Source organism: Myxocyprinus asiaticus, chromosome 47 (assembly GCF_019703515.2).
Source record: "Myxocyprinus asiaticus isolate MX2 ecotype Aquarium Trade chromosome 47, UBuf_Myxa_2, whole genome shotgun sequence".
NCBI lineage: Eukaryota > Metazoa > Chordata > Actinopteri > Cypriniformes > Catostomidae > Myxocyprinus > Myxocyprinus asiaticus.
Genome location: NC_059390.1, coordinates 12654456 through 12670663, shown reverse-complemented (window position 1 = coordinate 12670663; position 16208 = coordinate 12654456). Strand labels below are relative to the sequence as shown.

Genomic DNA, 16208 nt, shown 5'->3' with positions numbered 1-16208 from the left:
GAGGCTGCCCTTGCCCCGTTAAGGGAGGTGGGCATTCGCATTCTCAACTATCTCGATGACTGGCTAATCTTAGCTCACTCTCGAGACATGTTATGCGCACACAGGGACCTGGTGCTCTCACACCTCAGCCGACTAGGGCTTCGGGTCAGCTGGGAAAAGAGCAAGCTCCTCCCGGTTCAGAGCATCTCTTTTCTCTGTTTGGAGTTGGACTCAGTCTCCTTGACGGCGCGCCTTACGAACGAGCGCGCCCAGTCGGTGCTGGCCTGTTTGAAGGCATTCAAACAGAAAACAGTGGTTCCACTGAAACTTTTTCAGAGGCTCCTGGGGCATATGGCATCCTCGGCGGTGGCCACCCCGCTCGGGTTGATGCATATGAGGCCACTTCAGCACTGGCTCCAGACTCGAGTCCCGAGACGGGCACGGTGCCACGGGACACACCGCGTGGCCATCATGTTGGTCTGTCAACGTCTTTTCAGCCCTTGGACCGATCTCTCGTTTCTACGAGCAGGTGTTCCCCAAGAACTGGTCTCCAGGCGCGTCGTGGTCACGACAGACACCTCCAAAACGGGCTGGGGTGCTGTTTGCAACGGGCACGCAGCCATTGGCCTCTGGATGGGTCCGCGACTGCGTTGGCACATCAACTGCCTCGAGTTACTGGCAATTCTGCTCGCCCTGTGGAGGTTCTGGCCGTTGATCCAGGGCAAGCACGTGCTAGTTCAGACGGACAGCACGGCAGCGGTAGCATATGTCAACCACCAAGGCAGTCTGCACTCTCGCTGTATGTCACAACTCGCCCGCCGTCTCCTCCTCCGGAGTCGGCAGCACCTCAAGTCGCTGCGAGCCACTCACATCCCGGGCAACCTCAACACTACAGAGAATGCGCTGTCATGGCAGGTTTCCCTCAGGGGAGAGTGGAGACTCCACCCTCAGGTGGTCCAGCTGATTTGGAGTCGATTCGGTCGGGCACAGGTGGACCTGTTCGCCTCCCAAGAATCCTCCCACTGCCCGCTCTGGTACACCCTCACCGAGGCTCCCCTCGGCATAGACGCGCTGGCACACAGCTGGCCCCCTGGCATTCGCAAATATGCGTTTCCCCCAGTGAGCCTGCTTGCACAGACCCTGTGCAAGGTCAGGGAGGACGAGGAGAAGGTCATCCTGGTAGCACCCTATTGGCCCACCCAGACGTGGTTCTTGGACCTCATGCTCCTCGCGACAGCTCCCCCCTGGCGAATTCCCCTGAGGAAGGACCTTCTTTCTCAGGGACGGGGCACCCTCTGGCACCCGCGCCCAGACCTCTGGAATCTCCATGTCCGGTCCCTGGACGGGACGCAGAAGACCTAAGTGGCCTACCACCCGCGGTGGTAGACACGATCACTCAGGCTAGGGCCCCCTCTACGAGGCCCCTGTATGCCTTTAAGTGGCGTCTATTCGCTAAGTGGTGTTCTTCTCGACACGAAGACCCCCAGAGATGCGCAGTCGGATCAGTGCTTTCCTTCCTGCAGGAGAGGCTGGAAGGGAGGCTGTCCCCTTCCACCTTGAAGGTGTACGTTGCTGCCATAGCAGCACACCACGACGCAGTTGACGGTAAGTCCTTAGGGAAGCACGACCTAATCATCAGGTTCCTAAGAGGCGCCAGGAGGCTGAATCCCTCCAGACCGTGCCTCGTTCCCTCATGGGATCTCTCCGTAGTTCTTCAGGGTCTACAGAGAGCCCCCTTTGAGCTTTTGCAGTCAGCCGAGCCTAAGGCACTCTCCTTGAAGACTGCCCTCCTGACTGCGCTCACTTCCATCAAGAGGGTAGGTGACCTGCAAGCGTTCTCTGTCAGCGAAACGTGCCTGAAGTTCGGTCCGGACTATTCTCACGTGATCCTGAGACCCCGACCGGGCTATGTGCCCAAGGTTCCCACCACCCCTTTTTAGGGACCAGGTGGTGAACCTGCAAGCGCTGCCCCAGGAGGAGGCAGACCCAGCTCTGTCGTTGCTGTGTCCGGTGCACACTTTACGCATCTATTTGGATCGCACGCAGAACTTTAGAATCTCTGAGCAGCTCTTTGTCTGCTTTGGTGCACAGTGGAAAGGAAGCGCTGTCTCCAAGCAGAGGATCACCCACTGGCTCGTTGACGCCATAACCATGGCATATCTCTCCCAAAACATGCCGCCCCCGGTAGGGCTACGAGCCCATTCTACCCGTGGTGTAGCGGCTTCTTGGGCCCTGGCCAGAGGTGCCCCTCTAACAGACATTTGCAGAGCAGCAGGCTGGGCAACACCCAACACCTTTGCAAGGTTCTACAACCTCCAGGTGGAACCGGTTTCATCCCAGGTAGTGGCAGGCAACACAAGCGGATAAGCCCAGGATAGCCAGCCGGGTGTATCGCTTGCACAAAGCGCCTTCCACCTCCTTTTGAGCTGAAGACGTGTGCCATTAATTCCCAGTAGTGTTCAAAAAATTTGTTCCCTGGTTGACTTCCTCTGAGCCCTGTGGCAGTCGAGTTTTCGGAGAGATTCACTGCTGGCCCAGTACACGCGCTAAGAGCCCTGTTCTGGGGTAGGTGCTCCGCATGTGGTGGTTCCCTGTAAGGCTAAACCCCATGTGATCTTTATCTTCCGCTAGTTCTTTTCCTTGCTGGCAAACTGTGTCTTCCTTGGGCAGAGCCCCTCTGCCCCAGTCTCCATGTTTGTAGTAACTCCTCCCCCATTGGGCAGGATCTACCTTGAAGGCTCTCCACATGGTTGGAAAGACCATGTGATGTATTTTTCCACTTAAATATCCCCCCCTCTCTTGGGGCAAGGTGTGGTCTCCGTGGTGTCCTCCCCTTGGGAGGGACACCCCCCAACTAGACCTGGCAGCCCAGTCGGATAATCCCCCTTCTTTTTTAGGGAGTGGAAAAAGAGAAGGGGAAAAGAAGCCACGACTGGGTTAAGCCTGTCTCTATCTTTGGGTAGTCGACTTGTCCCCAAAAAGGGCCGTTCGACACTCATAACTGTGTTGGGGGAGGTTACGTGTTGACCTGGTGTGCTGGCTATGAGGCACACAGCAAGTCTGCCCACCACACACCACCAGTTCATGTAACACCGTTCAGCCTTGTGGCATTTTGTATAGGGACCCCTAGTGTCACTACATCGACACCAACGTCGAGTGAGTGACAGATAGGGAACATCATGGTTACTGGTGTAACCTCCATTCCCTGATGGAGGGAACGAGACGTTGGTCCCTCCTGCCACAACGCTGAACTACCCGCTGAAATGGCCGGACCTTATATCGGCTCCTCAGCGTAAAACCTGAATGAGTGGTTGCATACCAGCTCCTTTTATACCCGTATGTCCGGGGGAGTGGCATGCAAATACCACTCGCCAATTTTCATTGGCCTTTTATCAAAGACCAGGGGTGTCTCGGGCTCCCAAGAGTGACCCCTAGTGTCACTACATCGACACCAACGTCTCGTTCCCTCAATCAGGGAATGGAGGTTACACCAGTAACCATGACGATTTCCATGCTTTCATTGAAGCACACAAGGAGCTCTTTCTCAACATTTTTAAATCATGCTGGGTTAACATGGATCATTAGGTTTTGCCCAAAATTGTAATCCACCAAGGACTGTCCATGTCAGCTCGCGTGCATGCTGTCATTAAAGCAAAAGAGGTAAACACAGTACTAAATTCATGTCATTTTTCTCAGTTAAACATTTCTCTCAATATGCTAATAATATACAGTATTTTGCAATGAAAAAGACGATTAAATTAGGAAAAATACAAACTAAAAGCACTGCTTCTGAACCCCACTGTAAATGAACAGAGACATGAAAAAGGATCCATGTCCATTCATTAAAACTAGTCAAGGTAAACTCTCTCTGTGGCACAGTTTCATTTTATCTTGACATGGTAAAGGTTGGGGTCGGACGTCTATTCTGTGTCATTGTCACCAAAATGTCCCCTTGTAATTCACTGTGAAAACTATTGTGGCCTATATGGCTGGTGGCTTTAGTGATCATTGTTTAAAAGTAATAACTTTGCTAAGTGTCACTATGTCATAAAGGCAGTAATGTTTTAGTTTAATGCTACCATGTTTGCATGACATTTCTGCAAATGCATTTCACAGCAGTAATCAATGGACATCTGGTTTGGGCAATTTGTTCAAAAAGAAGCCTTCCATGAGTGCTCATTTTTCGATTAAACACACTATGTAACACAATTTTTGTTCCTGGGTAGTAAGTTGTGGAGCAGGACGTGGTCGTGTGTCTGTCACTGGGGAGAGAAGAAGTGGTAAGGACTATCACCTGGTGATTAATGATGCGTAACACCTGTTTCTCTTTACAGTGACGACGGAAATGGGCTTGAAAAGGCCGCCGAGAATGCCAGTGAGGCAGATAGAGTTGCGTGAAGCTGAAAAGCCACGTCTGTATCTAAAAGCCTGTTTAGCATTGCGTGAAGCTGCAAAGCCTGCTCTTTGTTTATGAAGCTGAAAAGCCTGCTCTTGTTTATGAAGTTGAAAAGCCTATACTTTGTCTGTGAAGCTGGACGATTGAATAAAAATTGATTTACCTGGACTGCCAACCCGCTTCCCGCTTCCTTCCTATTGGAACCTTTACACTGGTACTGAAACCCAGGACATCGAAGGAAGAAGACTGGATGCCATGTACACCTCACTGCTGGGCGAAGTCATCCGCGCCCTGGCTAGCATCCAGGAAACCCATCACCAAGCCCTGCTCACCCAGGAGCGTCGTTTCCAGGAGCTCCTCCGGGCCCAGGCCGAGGATCGGCAGGCTATACGGAGCTGGTTAGCTCCAGGCGGATCCTCCACCGCGACCCCAGAGGTAGCGATGAAGCTGCACCTTCTCTTAATGAAGATGGGCCCTCAGAACAACCAAGAGGCATTCCTGGGCCTCTTTGAGCACTCAGCCACTGCCTCCGGTTGACCTCAAGCCCAGTGGGCCCTCCACTTGCTACCGCTGCTTTCTGGGGAGGCCCAACTCGTGGCGCAACAACTGCCAGCTGCGGACCACCGGAAACAGGGGGCGTATTTACCCAAACCAGTGCCCCACTTCCGCGGGCTGCACTACGCACCGACCCCCTACCCTACCCCTCTCCGTCGTCCTTCCCAGAGTGATGTTTCCGCCACCACGGGTGCAGCCGCAGAGCCTGGGCCGGTCGGTTGGAGTTGCGGGGAGCCGGGACACGTCCAGGACCGGTGTCCGGTAACGGAAGTGGGGATGTGGATCCGGGTACCCGACATGCCACAGGCCTGTGTAAGGATTAAGGGGTGTACATACCAAGCCCTGGTGGATTCGGGTTGCAGTCAAACCTTGATCCACCATAGCTTGGTTCATGACGGGGCTTTGGGTACAAATCACAAGGTGTTAGTGAAGTGTGTGCATGGGGATGTTTACGAATACCCGGTAGTGACCACCGTTATTCAATTTCGGGGTGTAAAACATAGAGTGGAGGCCGCGGTTAATTCCCGCCTCACCCATCCGCTGATTTTGGGAACAAATTGGCTGGGGTTTAAAAGATTATTGAAAGCGTTGTGTGCGGATGGGTCCTGCAAACCAAAAATATGGTGTGTGATGCGATAGCCGGGGATGCGGAGCCGGGGACGTCCATGTCTGCTCAGCGTCAGAATGACGCAGGAGGGGAATCCTTTGGTATTCCCGCCCTCAGGTAATTCCTGGAGGGGGACTTCCCTCTAGAGCAGTCGCATGACAAAACCCTTAGGCATGCCTTTGACCAAGTGAGAGTAATCGATGGCCAGCAGCTCCAGCCGGACGTCACCCTCACATACCCGTACTTTTCAATTATTAGGGACCGGTTGTATCGAGTGATGCAGGACACTCAAACCCATGAAAATACAACCCAGCTATTAGTCCCAAGGAGCCGTCGGGAAACACTTTTCCAGGCGGCTCACCACAACCCTATGTCGGGTCACTTAGGACCAGATAGAACACTACACCATTTAATGGCCCACTTTTATTGGCCGGGCATTCGCGGGGATGTATGCAGATGGTGTGCGGCATGTCGTGAATGTCAGTTGGTGAATCCACCGGCCACCCCAAGAGTGCCATTGCGCCCATTACCGTTAATCGAGGCCCCCTTCGAAAGAAATGGAATGGACCTCATCGGGCCATTAGAACGGTCAGCATGCGGATACCGTTTTGTATTAGTCCTGGTGGATTATGCAACACGATATCCAGAAGCAGTGCCTTTACGCAACATCTCAGCACGTGGGGTTGCGGAGGCAGTCTTCAAAATGATCTCCCGGGTGGGGATTCCGAAAACAATCCTCACCGACCAAGGTACAACGTTTATGTCACGAACACTATGCAAACTTTATGAATTGCTGGGGATTGTATCGATTCGCACTAGCGTTTATCACCCGCAAACTGACGGGCTGGTGGAACGATTTAATCGAACCTTTAAAAACATGATTCGTAAGTTTGTACACGAGGATGCTAGAAATTGGGACAAATGGCTGGACCCCCTATTATTTGCAGTCAGGGAGGTCCCGCAAGCCTCCACGGGGTTTTCCCCCTTCGAGCTCCTGTATGGACGCCGGCCCCGCGGGGTGCTTGACGTCATACAGGAGGCATGGGAGGAAGGGACTTCCCAGAGCAAAAATAAAATTCAGTACGTCCTTGATCTTCGAGTAAAGCTACACACACTGGGTCAGTTGTCACAACAGAAGTTGCTCCAAGCTCAAGAGACACAAAGCCGGCTGTATAATAGGGGTGCCCAGCTACGGGAATTTGCATCGGGAGACAAAGTACTTGTATTACTCCCCACATCGAGCTCCAAACTACTCGCCAAGTGGCAAGGACCCTTTGAATTTACACGGCGAGTCGGGGATCTCGATTATGAAAATAAACGAACGGATAGAGGTGGGGAACATCAAATTTACCACCTCAACCTCCTTAAATTGTTGAGAGAGGCAGTCCCCGTGTCCATGACAACAGTAGTTCCAGAGAGGGCGGAGCTCGGGCCAGAGGTGAAGTTCAAAGCCGATCCATTCACCCTTCTGGAGACCACCTCTCACCGTCCCAGCTCACGGAGGTGGCCAGGTTGCAAAAAAAGTTTGCGGACGTGTTCTCTCCTCTTCCCGGTCAGACTAACCTCATACAACACCATATCGAGACCCCACCAGGAGTGGTAGTGTGTAGTTGGCCACACCGCATACCCGAACAGAAGAAAAAGGTGATTCGGGACGAATTAGAGGCAATGCTCGAGATGGGGGTAATAGAAGAATTGCACAGCGATTGGGCGAGCCCGGTTGTTCTTGTACCTAAGAGTGAAGGGTCAGTCCGGTTCTGTGTTGATTACCGGAAAGTCAACGCGGTGTCTAAATTTTACGCATACCCAATGCCCCGAATTGATGAACTGCTCGATCGGTTCGGTGCGGCTCAATTTTATTCGACATTGGATTTAACTAAGGGATATTGGCAGATCCCCTTAACTCCATTATCCCGAGAAAAAAACAGTCTTTTCTACACCGTTTGGATTACACCAATTCATCACTCTTCCATTTGGTTTGTTCGGGGCTCCCGCCATGTTCCAGCGCCTCATGGATAAGATCCTCCAGCCACACGCTGCGTATGCCGCTGCCTACTTAGATGATATCATTATATACAGTAATGATTGGCAGAGGCATATGCAGCATCTGAGAGCCGTCCTGAGGTCGCTGAGGCGGGTGGGGCTCACGGCAAACCCAAAAAAGTGTGCAATTGGGCGGGTGGAAGTACAGTATCCGGGCTTCCACTTGGGTCATGTCCCAACTCCTTTTTGGACTTGGGACGTTTCGCTGTTTGTATTACTCCACATGTCAATGCTTGTTGAAAGAACTGTTGTATAAGCAATATCACTTGCAATCATGCTATTGTATTGCTTATCAGCATAGCTGTGATTACCTGGGTGTCCTATGTTCTTTGCTCAACTCTTCCTGTGCAGAATTCTCAATATGACTAAAGCTGAAAGCAACAGAAATATCTATCAGGCAACATATCTGTCCCAACACAGGTTTGACATGAGAGAGGTCATCATAAGCATCATTCAGCATGCAGAGTATAGAGCACTCTACCAATACAACAGAATACCTGTATCCAACTATGTGTACTTCCCTACTATCTAGCCTACAATGCAAAAAGCAGTACTTTATAAGAGCAGGACATCCTAATATGCAGTATTCACATTACAGTCTGAAAAAAAGTCCAGAAGACCTACAGCATCTGCTGAGATTGTGAAGTGTGCAGCCAGTGGACACTATTCCGAAGGCCACAGAAGCTAAGAAGCCTTCCTAAAGAAGAAGAAGAAAAGAAAAGGACAACTGCTCTTTTTAAGTGTAAGTTAAAGTGTATAAGTAGTTCAATTGTACTTGTTTAACAACAACCGATTAAATTATTTTCGTGACTGTAGTTAGTACGACATAGGACTAAGAACATACTGGTGAAGGAACAATGTCCACATTCTCAGTTATAATATGTCTGGTAATGCATTAATACACACCTGCATAATGCATTTATACTACACACCTTCTAAAGAACATACTTTTATAATGGTCAAGAAGTAGATTCTTCATCAAATTTAGTACATACAGTATTCTGAAAGTACAGGAAATCTGATGCAGCTACCCACGATGCACACATATATACAACTACATCTACATATAAAGCATGGTTTTAATTGCTGAGAAATTCTCATTTAAGAAGATTTATGAGGTTCAGCTTCAGAGAACTGTTGTTTGTTGCTACACCACAGTATATCTGAAGGGGAATTCAACTGAAAAACTACGTGGCCACTGCACAGGCAGTAAAAATGTTAGTGAAGCAAATTAAGCTCACCACAAATCCACCACCGATGCAAGGAAATGCATTTGGGATCAAAAGTACAAACATGCATTCAATTTGAATTTAGCAATTTGCATATTATTATTAAGAAGGTCTTCAGCGTGCAATTCAATCACATAAGCATTCAAGTGCACACCCACTTATAAACAAACACATATGCAGACATACTGTACAAGTGCAGGCATACACTTATAAATGCATGCACACAATTAAGCACTTGCAATATACCTGCATGTTGCATGTGTGCATAACACACTCTCAAGTTACAACAGTTATAGTTTTTAGATACTAAACCAATTAAACAATTTAAAAGTTTAATTTTCATTGATAAAAATATCTGACAGCTTCGAGTTAATTAAGTCATCAAATAAAAAAACATCACAAAAACCTTGAGCTGAACGTGCTCAAAACAGTGGAGATGATAGTGGACTTCAGGAGAAATCCACCCCTTTTTGTATGTCTATTTATACTCTTACCTTGTATTATATTCTGTGTCTCACTGTAATGTTCTGTGTGCACTTGCTTGCTTCTCCTATCACCAAAACAAATTCCTTGTGTACATGAGCACACTTGGCAATAAAGCTCATTCTGATTCTGAGAAGTTCCTCTCAATAGGCCCTTAACTTAGTTTGATGGTGGTTTCAGATATGGGCTTAAAACATAGCTTTTCTTAAAAGCCACTGTGATTTATATCAATAAATATGATTCTCAAGTTGCCCCTGGGGTATAGGGTTGGGTAAAAGCAGGACATCTATGGACCTGTGCCCAGTTGCAAAAATTTGTTAAATTAAGAAAACACTTTGTTATAATTGTAAGGGTTTTATCATCACTAAGGGTCTTCTTAACCTAATGGGCTTGTTAAAATTGGTTTCTGAACTTCTGCAGCAGGTTTCAAAGCAACTCAGACTGTGTAAGCAGCATGAATCACTTTCAATAGCGTTATGCCTCAGTTTGGTATTGCAGCCAGTATTAGCAAGATGCTATTCTAACCTTATATATTTAATGGCAGATAATTGCATTCTTTGCACAATGAATTTAACCTATTTCAGTAATCACTAATCGTAACAGGTACCAAACAAAATGTAAACAAATGCATAGACTTGAGCAAATAAATTGTACCACAGCACATGGTAGTTGTGTACAGGGTCTGAGAGAGCATCTGTTACTCATGCAAGACAAATTGGTGACACTGTTCGATCTTTATTAAAGAGGAATTATGGTGATTCTGGTATAAGAACACAGCTAGGGAGAAATGCACAATTCATTCTTAACACTCACTGCTTTGTGTCCATTTTCTTCAGAACACACTTGGAACAGAATGTTGGAAAGTCAGTTTTTGCTTCCCATCTGGACCGGCTGAATGTAAGTTGCAACAATTCTTACTCTGAAAGAGGCTACAATCTGAAAATGCACAAGAATGATTTCACAGAATGGTAATGATAATTTTTTCCCTTAGTCTAGGGGCTCTTGCACTTGTCAGGCGGTGTTGCTCGAAGGAATGTTGAACATCTACAAAGAAATCTTTACAGACATGAGCAACAAGTCTGAGAAGAAAGAAGTGAAAACCAATCTAACAAACATAATGACTAATGTGACAAAGGTGAGACAAAATTACAGCGATGAACAGAAAGTATGGAGAGAACTTCAGGAAATTCACTCAGTAAAGGTAAGGACAATGACAATAATTGTTGTCCGTAAAGATTGTGTTGTCTGCATTGAAAAAAGAAAGCGTGAATTGCTGATGCTTGCCAAGATTATAATTTTCAATTGTTGGATTTTTACTATAAAAGGAATTACTCTTTAACTAAAGAAGTTGATTACAATTTATTATATATGTTTGTTTTTAAATTAATTTCTCATGGTGTTCGATCTGGCTTACTGAGGAATGAACCTTCTAATGAGACGAGACTCATTGTATGACCTTCTCTGGCTGTGTATAGTCTATTATTTATTTGTATTATTTATAATGTTTCCGCAACCTCCAGCCCGACTACAGTATATACTATTATTTTAGAGACTAATGCTTCTACCTGCAGTGTTGTTGCACTGTATTGTTCTAATGTACTGTAATGTTTTGGTAATTTGTCTTTGTAGTGGCTAACAAAATGATTGTGATTCTATATTCAAATGACAAATTCTGCTTACATTTTGTCTGGTTTAATAAAGAATTGAACAAAATGTTCAAACAAGTAAATCACAGACACTGAAAGTAGAAACAAACAAACAAACAAACAAACAGCCAAATCAATAAATTATAAGTTTAAGATACCCTAGAAAAATGTGCAAGGCACTCAGTATCCAATTGTAAAAAGCCTTTATTTTAATGGGCCAAACGCATTTATCAATAGAAAATTGGTTGGCTATAATTAAGGTCTCAAGTCAACTATTCAGCTGATAAAATCAGCAAAAGATGCTTAATTTAAGACATTATCAATAGGAAACTTGATCAGCAGTTTAGTCCCCTGCTGGATTCCTAGTCAAATTCAAAGTATTAACAAAGGCATCTTACAAGATTGTTTTATTTTTTAGCTTTTCTTTGAAGGGGGACTCTTTATTGGAGTAATGCAGCGAACAGGGTGCAGGATATAATTAAGGAAAAAGAGGCCGAATCAGACCGGGACATCAAAGATTGGACTAAAACCTGCATCAAACGCATTGGCACCAAGGCTCCAATGTGTCAAAAGCATGTGTGCTAATAGCTAAGCAACAGCTTGTACAACAATAAGCTACTTTCAAACGTATCTTGGATACACAGGGGAAATAGTGGCATTGGGTGGCAACTGGCACGCGAAGAAAAAGCACTGCCACCCCATCATTTGGTATACCAAAGTAAAAAATATAAATGTAAGTATATTATAGTTAAAGCTGATATTATGTAAGATCTTGAACTGCCTCAACTGTAACTGAATGCATAAATAACAGCGGTCCTTGACTGCGGCTGATCGAGTGATTGATTACAACAGCGGCCAATTGCGTATTTGGCTACTGCAGCGCGTGCACATTGATTCTTCATCTAAAGGCATAGTTGCAAAGTCTGCTTATTATTAGAAACTTTGGGCTTGTTTTTTCATTAAGTCATAAATCATGGGCACTCAAGGGCTGATTTTATTTTATTTTTTGTCTGGGTGCTTATTTCCAAAATACAGTCACTTTTGGCTTGCTGGTGCATGTGCCAGTTAATTTTTCCTCAATCTGTGCAATAATGACAACATGGACAAATACATGGAAAAACTGAGGTAAACATTGAATTTCTCAGTTGTGTCGAAGTATTCAATGATGTCGGAGTTGACCTGTATTAAAATGATCTGCACAGTTTATTTTTATTTAGGCCTTAGATGTTAATGCTCTCTTTTTAGATGGCTCAAAACCCTCCTAAAATCAGAATATGTTTTGTGAATTCACACAAAACTTTTCCACTGGTTTAATAGCAGGTTCCATTGCGGCAACTTACTCCTTATAGTGTGGTCAAAAGGTCAACATGTTTTCAGTGAAATTTATATTTTTTTTCCTGAGCAATGATGGTGAAAATGTATATGGCTATCCAGATACTTTAAAAAATAAACCTATCACCAATTTTTTTTACTGGAGTAAAGAAAATGAAAACTATCACTGGTGAGGCTAAGGAACATTTACAATATGTTGATGTGTTTAATAATTGGTGCTCTGGACAGAGATATTGTGTTATTTAATTTAATGTAAAAAAATGCATTTAATGTAAACAATGTAAATCTCAAATGTGAAAAAATAAATATATTTTTTAATGTTAGCAAAACAGTAGCAAAATTATTACTGTGTTGTCTCTCTGTGGAAATGCAACTGTTTTGCAAGTTCATTGACATTTATAATTTGATAGTTACTTCAATAAATGAACAAGTACTTGTTGCAATGAAGCTTGGCACCTTAATCCACAGGAACAATATGGTCTGGTATTGCCACCCCTCATAGTCCTCATGCCAACCCCTTGCCACATCCATAAACCATTTTCTAGATCACCCCAGAATGATCCATCCATGCCTCACCATGCTTATGCACATCTACATCTACATATTTCACGTGGTTTTAAATGTCGAGAAAAGCTAATTTATTAATATTTCTGACGTTCAGATTCAGAGAACTGTTGGTTGTTGCTACACCACAATATGTCTAAAGGGGAATTCGACTGAAAAACTATGTGGCCACAGGCAGTAAAAAGTTTACTTAAGCAAATTAACCACCACAAATCACCCAGCAATGCAATGAAATGTACAGTATGTAAAGTACAAGCAATGCAGTATATTTTAATTTCTCATTTTTAGCAATTTAGTAATAACAAGGTCTTCAGCTTGCAGTGCAGTCGCTGAGCACTTTACACACAAATTGTATATGGTATGCATTAATTTGCTCTTTCACACATAGAAACAAACTTGCAGTCAAAAATGCATGCGCACACATATGCAAACACATGCAAGTACAGGCATGCATACAAACAATCACAATGTACATGCATGTTTTATGTACGCATCTATATCTACACAGTCGCATATGCACACATATGCAAACATTAAAGTGCACACACATAAATACACACACACACACTACTGGGATTTTTATTTGCAGCAGCAGCACATTGGAAATGGATGATCATTAGATCTTGATGTTGGGTATAAAACCAATTGATTACCACTGATAACAGGTTTCATTTTCACTTATGATACAATGATATCTGATTGTAACCCCATTTTCAGTTTGACTCATCATGCGTTCATCTCAACAGGCCCTCAACCCAGTTTCATGAAGGTCAGAGAGTGGATTGCAATCTGCTCTCATTGCCACTTCTACCAGCCATATAAATTCTTATGAATTCTCAAGTAAGCCCTTGTATAGGGTTATTGCGATGTCACTCACTTTATAGCAGTACATCTCTGATTTAAAGGAAACCTTCATAGAAAAGTAACTCACAGAAACCTCAAAACCCCAAACGCATCCCCTGACGCCCTCATATGATGCTTTTTTTAGGTTGCACACCTATATAAACCCCCAGCCCCTTTCCCATCAACATCACTCACCTGCTGAGTAATATCAGATCAGGATCTTGTGTTAACAGCTGCTTGATTCATAGTGCAAGAGCACGAAACTTCGAAAAGTAAAAATAAAAAATAAAAAAAGGAAATGGATTCTTGGCTCAACATAGTACTGATGTGTGGACTCTTAATAGTAACTCTTCAGGGAACCAACGGATCCAGACTTCATCGGTCCAAAAATGAGCACCAACAGCTGATGACAAATATCCACCATCTGCAAGAGCACTATGTAAGTGATGTCTACTCACCTGAACTTTAAAGTACTTTCAAAGTACTTCTGCAGTGGGTTTAAAAGCAACTCAGTCTGTGTAAGCAGTATGAATAATTTTAGATCGCTCTGATAACGAAATGATTCAATTTGGTCATGCGCCTAATAACAGCATGAGACTGTTCTAAAACGTAGTGTTTTAATGACAGCTAGTCACATCCACTGAATTTACAATAAATCAATGAATTTACTCAACAATAAATACTCGTCAAACACTGATGAACCAGACTATATGCAAACAAATGCACAGTCTTGTACTATAGCGCATATGAATGTATTATGGTGTACCAGGGCTGGTGAATGCCAGACAACTTGGTGACACTGCCTGACCTTAAATTATTAAAGGGATAGTTCACAAAAAATTAAAATAATATATTTATATATATATATATATATATATATATATATATATATATATATATATATATATATATATATATATATATCTTATCATTTACTCACCCTCATGTCATTCCAAACCTGTATGATTTTATTTCTTCTATGGAACACAAAAGAAGATATTAGGGATTGACAGTCTCAGTCACCATTGACTTTTATGACAAGAAGTTAGTCTGAGACTAATTTCTTGTTAAACTTCTCTGTTTGTATTCAATGGAAGAAAGAAAGTAATTTCGGTTTGAAACATTTCCATTTTCTGCAGAACACACTCGGAACAGAATGGGTTGGAAAGTCAGTTTTTGCTTCCCATTTGGACCAGCTGAAAGTAAGTTGTTATCAATCTGTGTAAGAGGCTAAAATATGAAAATGCACATAAATGAATGCATGGGATGTTAAGGATATTTGTTGTCCTTAGTCCAGGGGCTCTTGCACTTGTCAGATGGTGTTACTCGATGGAATGCTGAAAATCTATGAAGAAATCTTCACAGACATGTGGAATAAGTCTGAGAACAAAGAAGTTAAAACTCTTCTAGCATCTGTAAAAAAGATGGTACAAGACTTGAGAGATAAGTACAGTGAAGAACAGAAAGTATGGAGGGAACTTCAGGACATTCACTCAATCAAGGTAAGAATAAACACAATAAAAGTTGTCCAAAGTTTGTGCTGTAAAATGCATTTTAGACAAAAATTCCTGTTGTTGTACTGCTGTTTTGTAGGAATTACTGTTTAACCAAAGCTAAAGTTTTATTACAATATGTGTATTTGTTCTCACTCAGGTGAAAAATGGTACAATCCATGGAGGAGCACTCAATGACTTTCTCATGGTGATTAAACAGGCCCACAAAGAAAAACATCACAAGAGCCAGTGAGAAGATCCAGAAATCAGACTTAATCCTGACATAAGTCATGTCTTCGCAATACATGTAGTATACTAGTGCCTTGCTATTGTAATATTTATTTTTAAATTATATGAAACAAAAAATTATTTATTGTTGTTTTGTGTACTCTACTACAATGGTTCTCAACTGGTCAGTCATGATCCAAAAATGGCTTGCAGGTCTGTTCCATTAGTTGCAGCTATATAATCATGCATATTTAGGACAGCAAGTAAATTATTGGCTGCCAAGAGTATGAAACCATCAAAATTCAGTTTCGTATGATTAATAATTTTAGGACTGTGCTGAGTTGCCACTTGATTTCCAATGTAAACTCTGGGACTTGAAGCAAAACCAGTTGCGAACCACTCCTCTACTACACCATAACACAATGGAACTATAAATCTAACTTATTTTTACACAGCCACAACTGCAATATTTGCATATATTACAGTGTACAGAACTGGTGCATGTTGATCAAAACTAACTGTACATTTGCTTTAAAGATTTTGTGAGCTCTGGCTGTATGGTCAAGTACAATAAAATTAATTCTGCAAAAATGTATGCCTTGTCTTGTTCAATAGATAACTGAAATATGTACACTAGAGTAAAAATTGTTAGGCCGCAATCATCAATATTCAGAGTAGTTATAAATCAATTTGGGTTTTTCAATAACCAATTCAATCTTCTTTATTTGGTCTCAGTTAAATGCTCTGTCTAGCCAGTCATACGTCCAATTCTCCTATTGGTTTACATTGTAATCCGAGTATGTCTTCAAA

General features: G+C 43.7%; 1 protein-coding gene across 1 annotated transcript; it reads left to right on the top strand.

Moving 5' to 3' along the window:
* The first annotated feature begins 13890 nt into the window (after positions 1 to 13890).
* LOC127436955 (interferon gamma-related-like) lies at positions 13891 to 15946 on the top strand. Its single transcript, XM_051691503.1, has 4 exons — positions 13891 to 14116; positions 14817 to 14879; positions 14970 to 15179; positions 15331 to 15946. The coding sequence occupies exons 1-4, from the start codon at positions 13976 to 13978 to the stop codon at positions 15421 to 15423; spliced, it is 507 nt and encodes a 168-aa protein (XP_051547463.1). The 5' UTR covers positions 13891 to 13975; the 3' UTR covers positions 15424 to 15946.
* Positions 15947 to 16208: the final 262 nt, after the last annotated feature.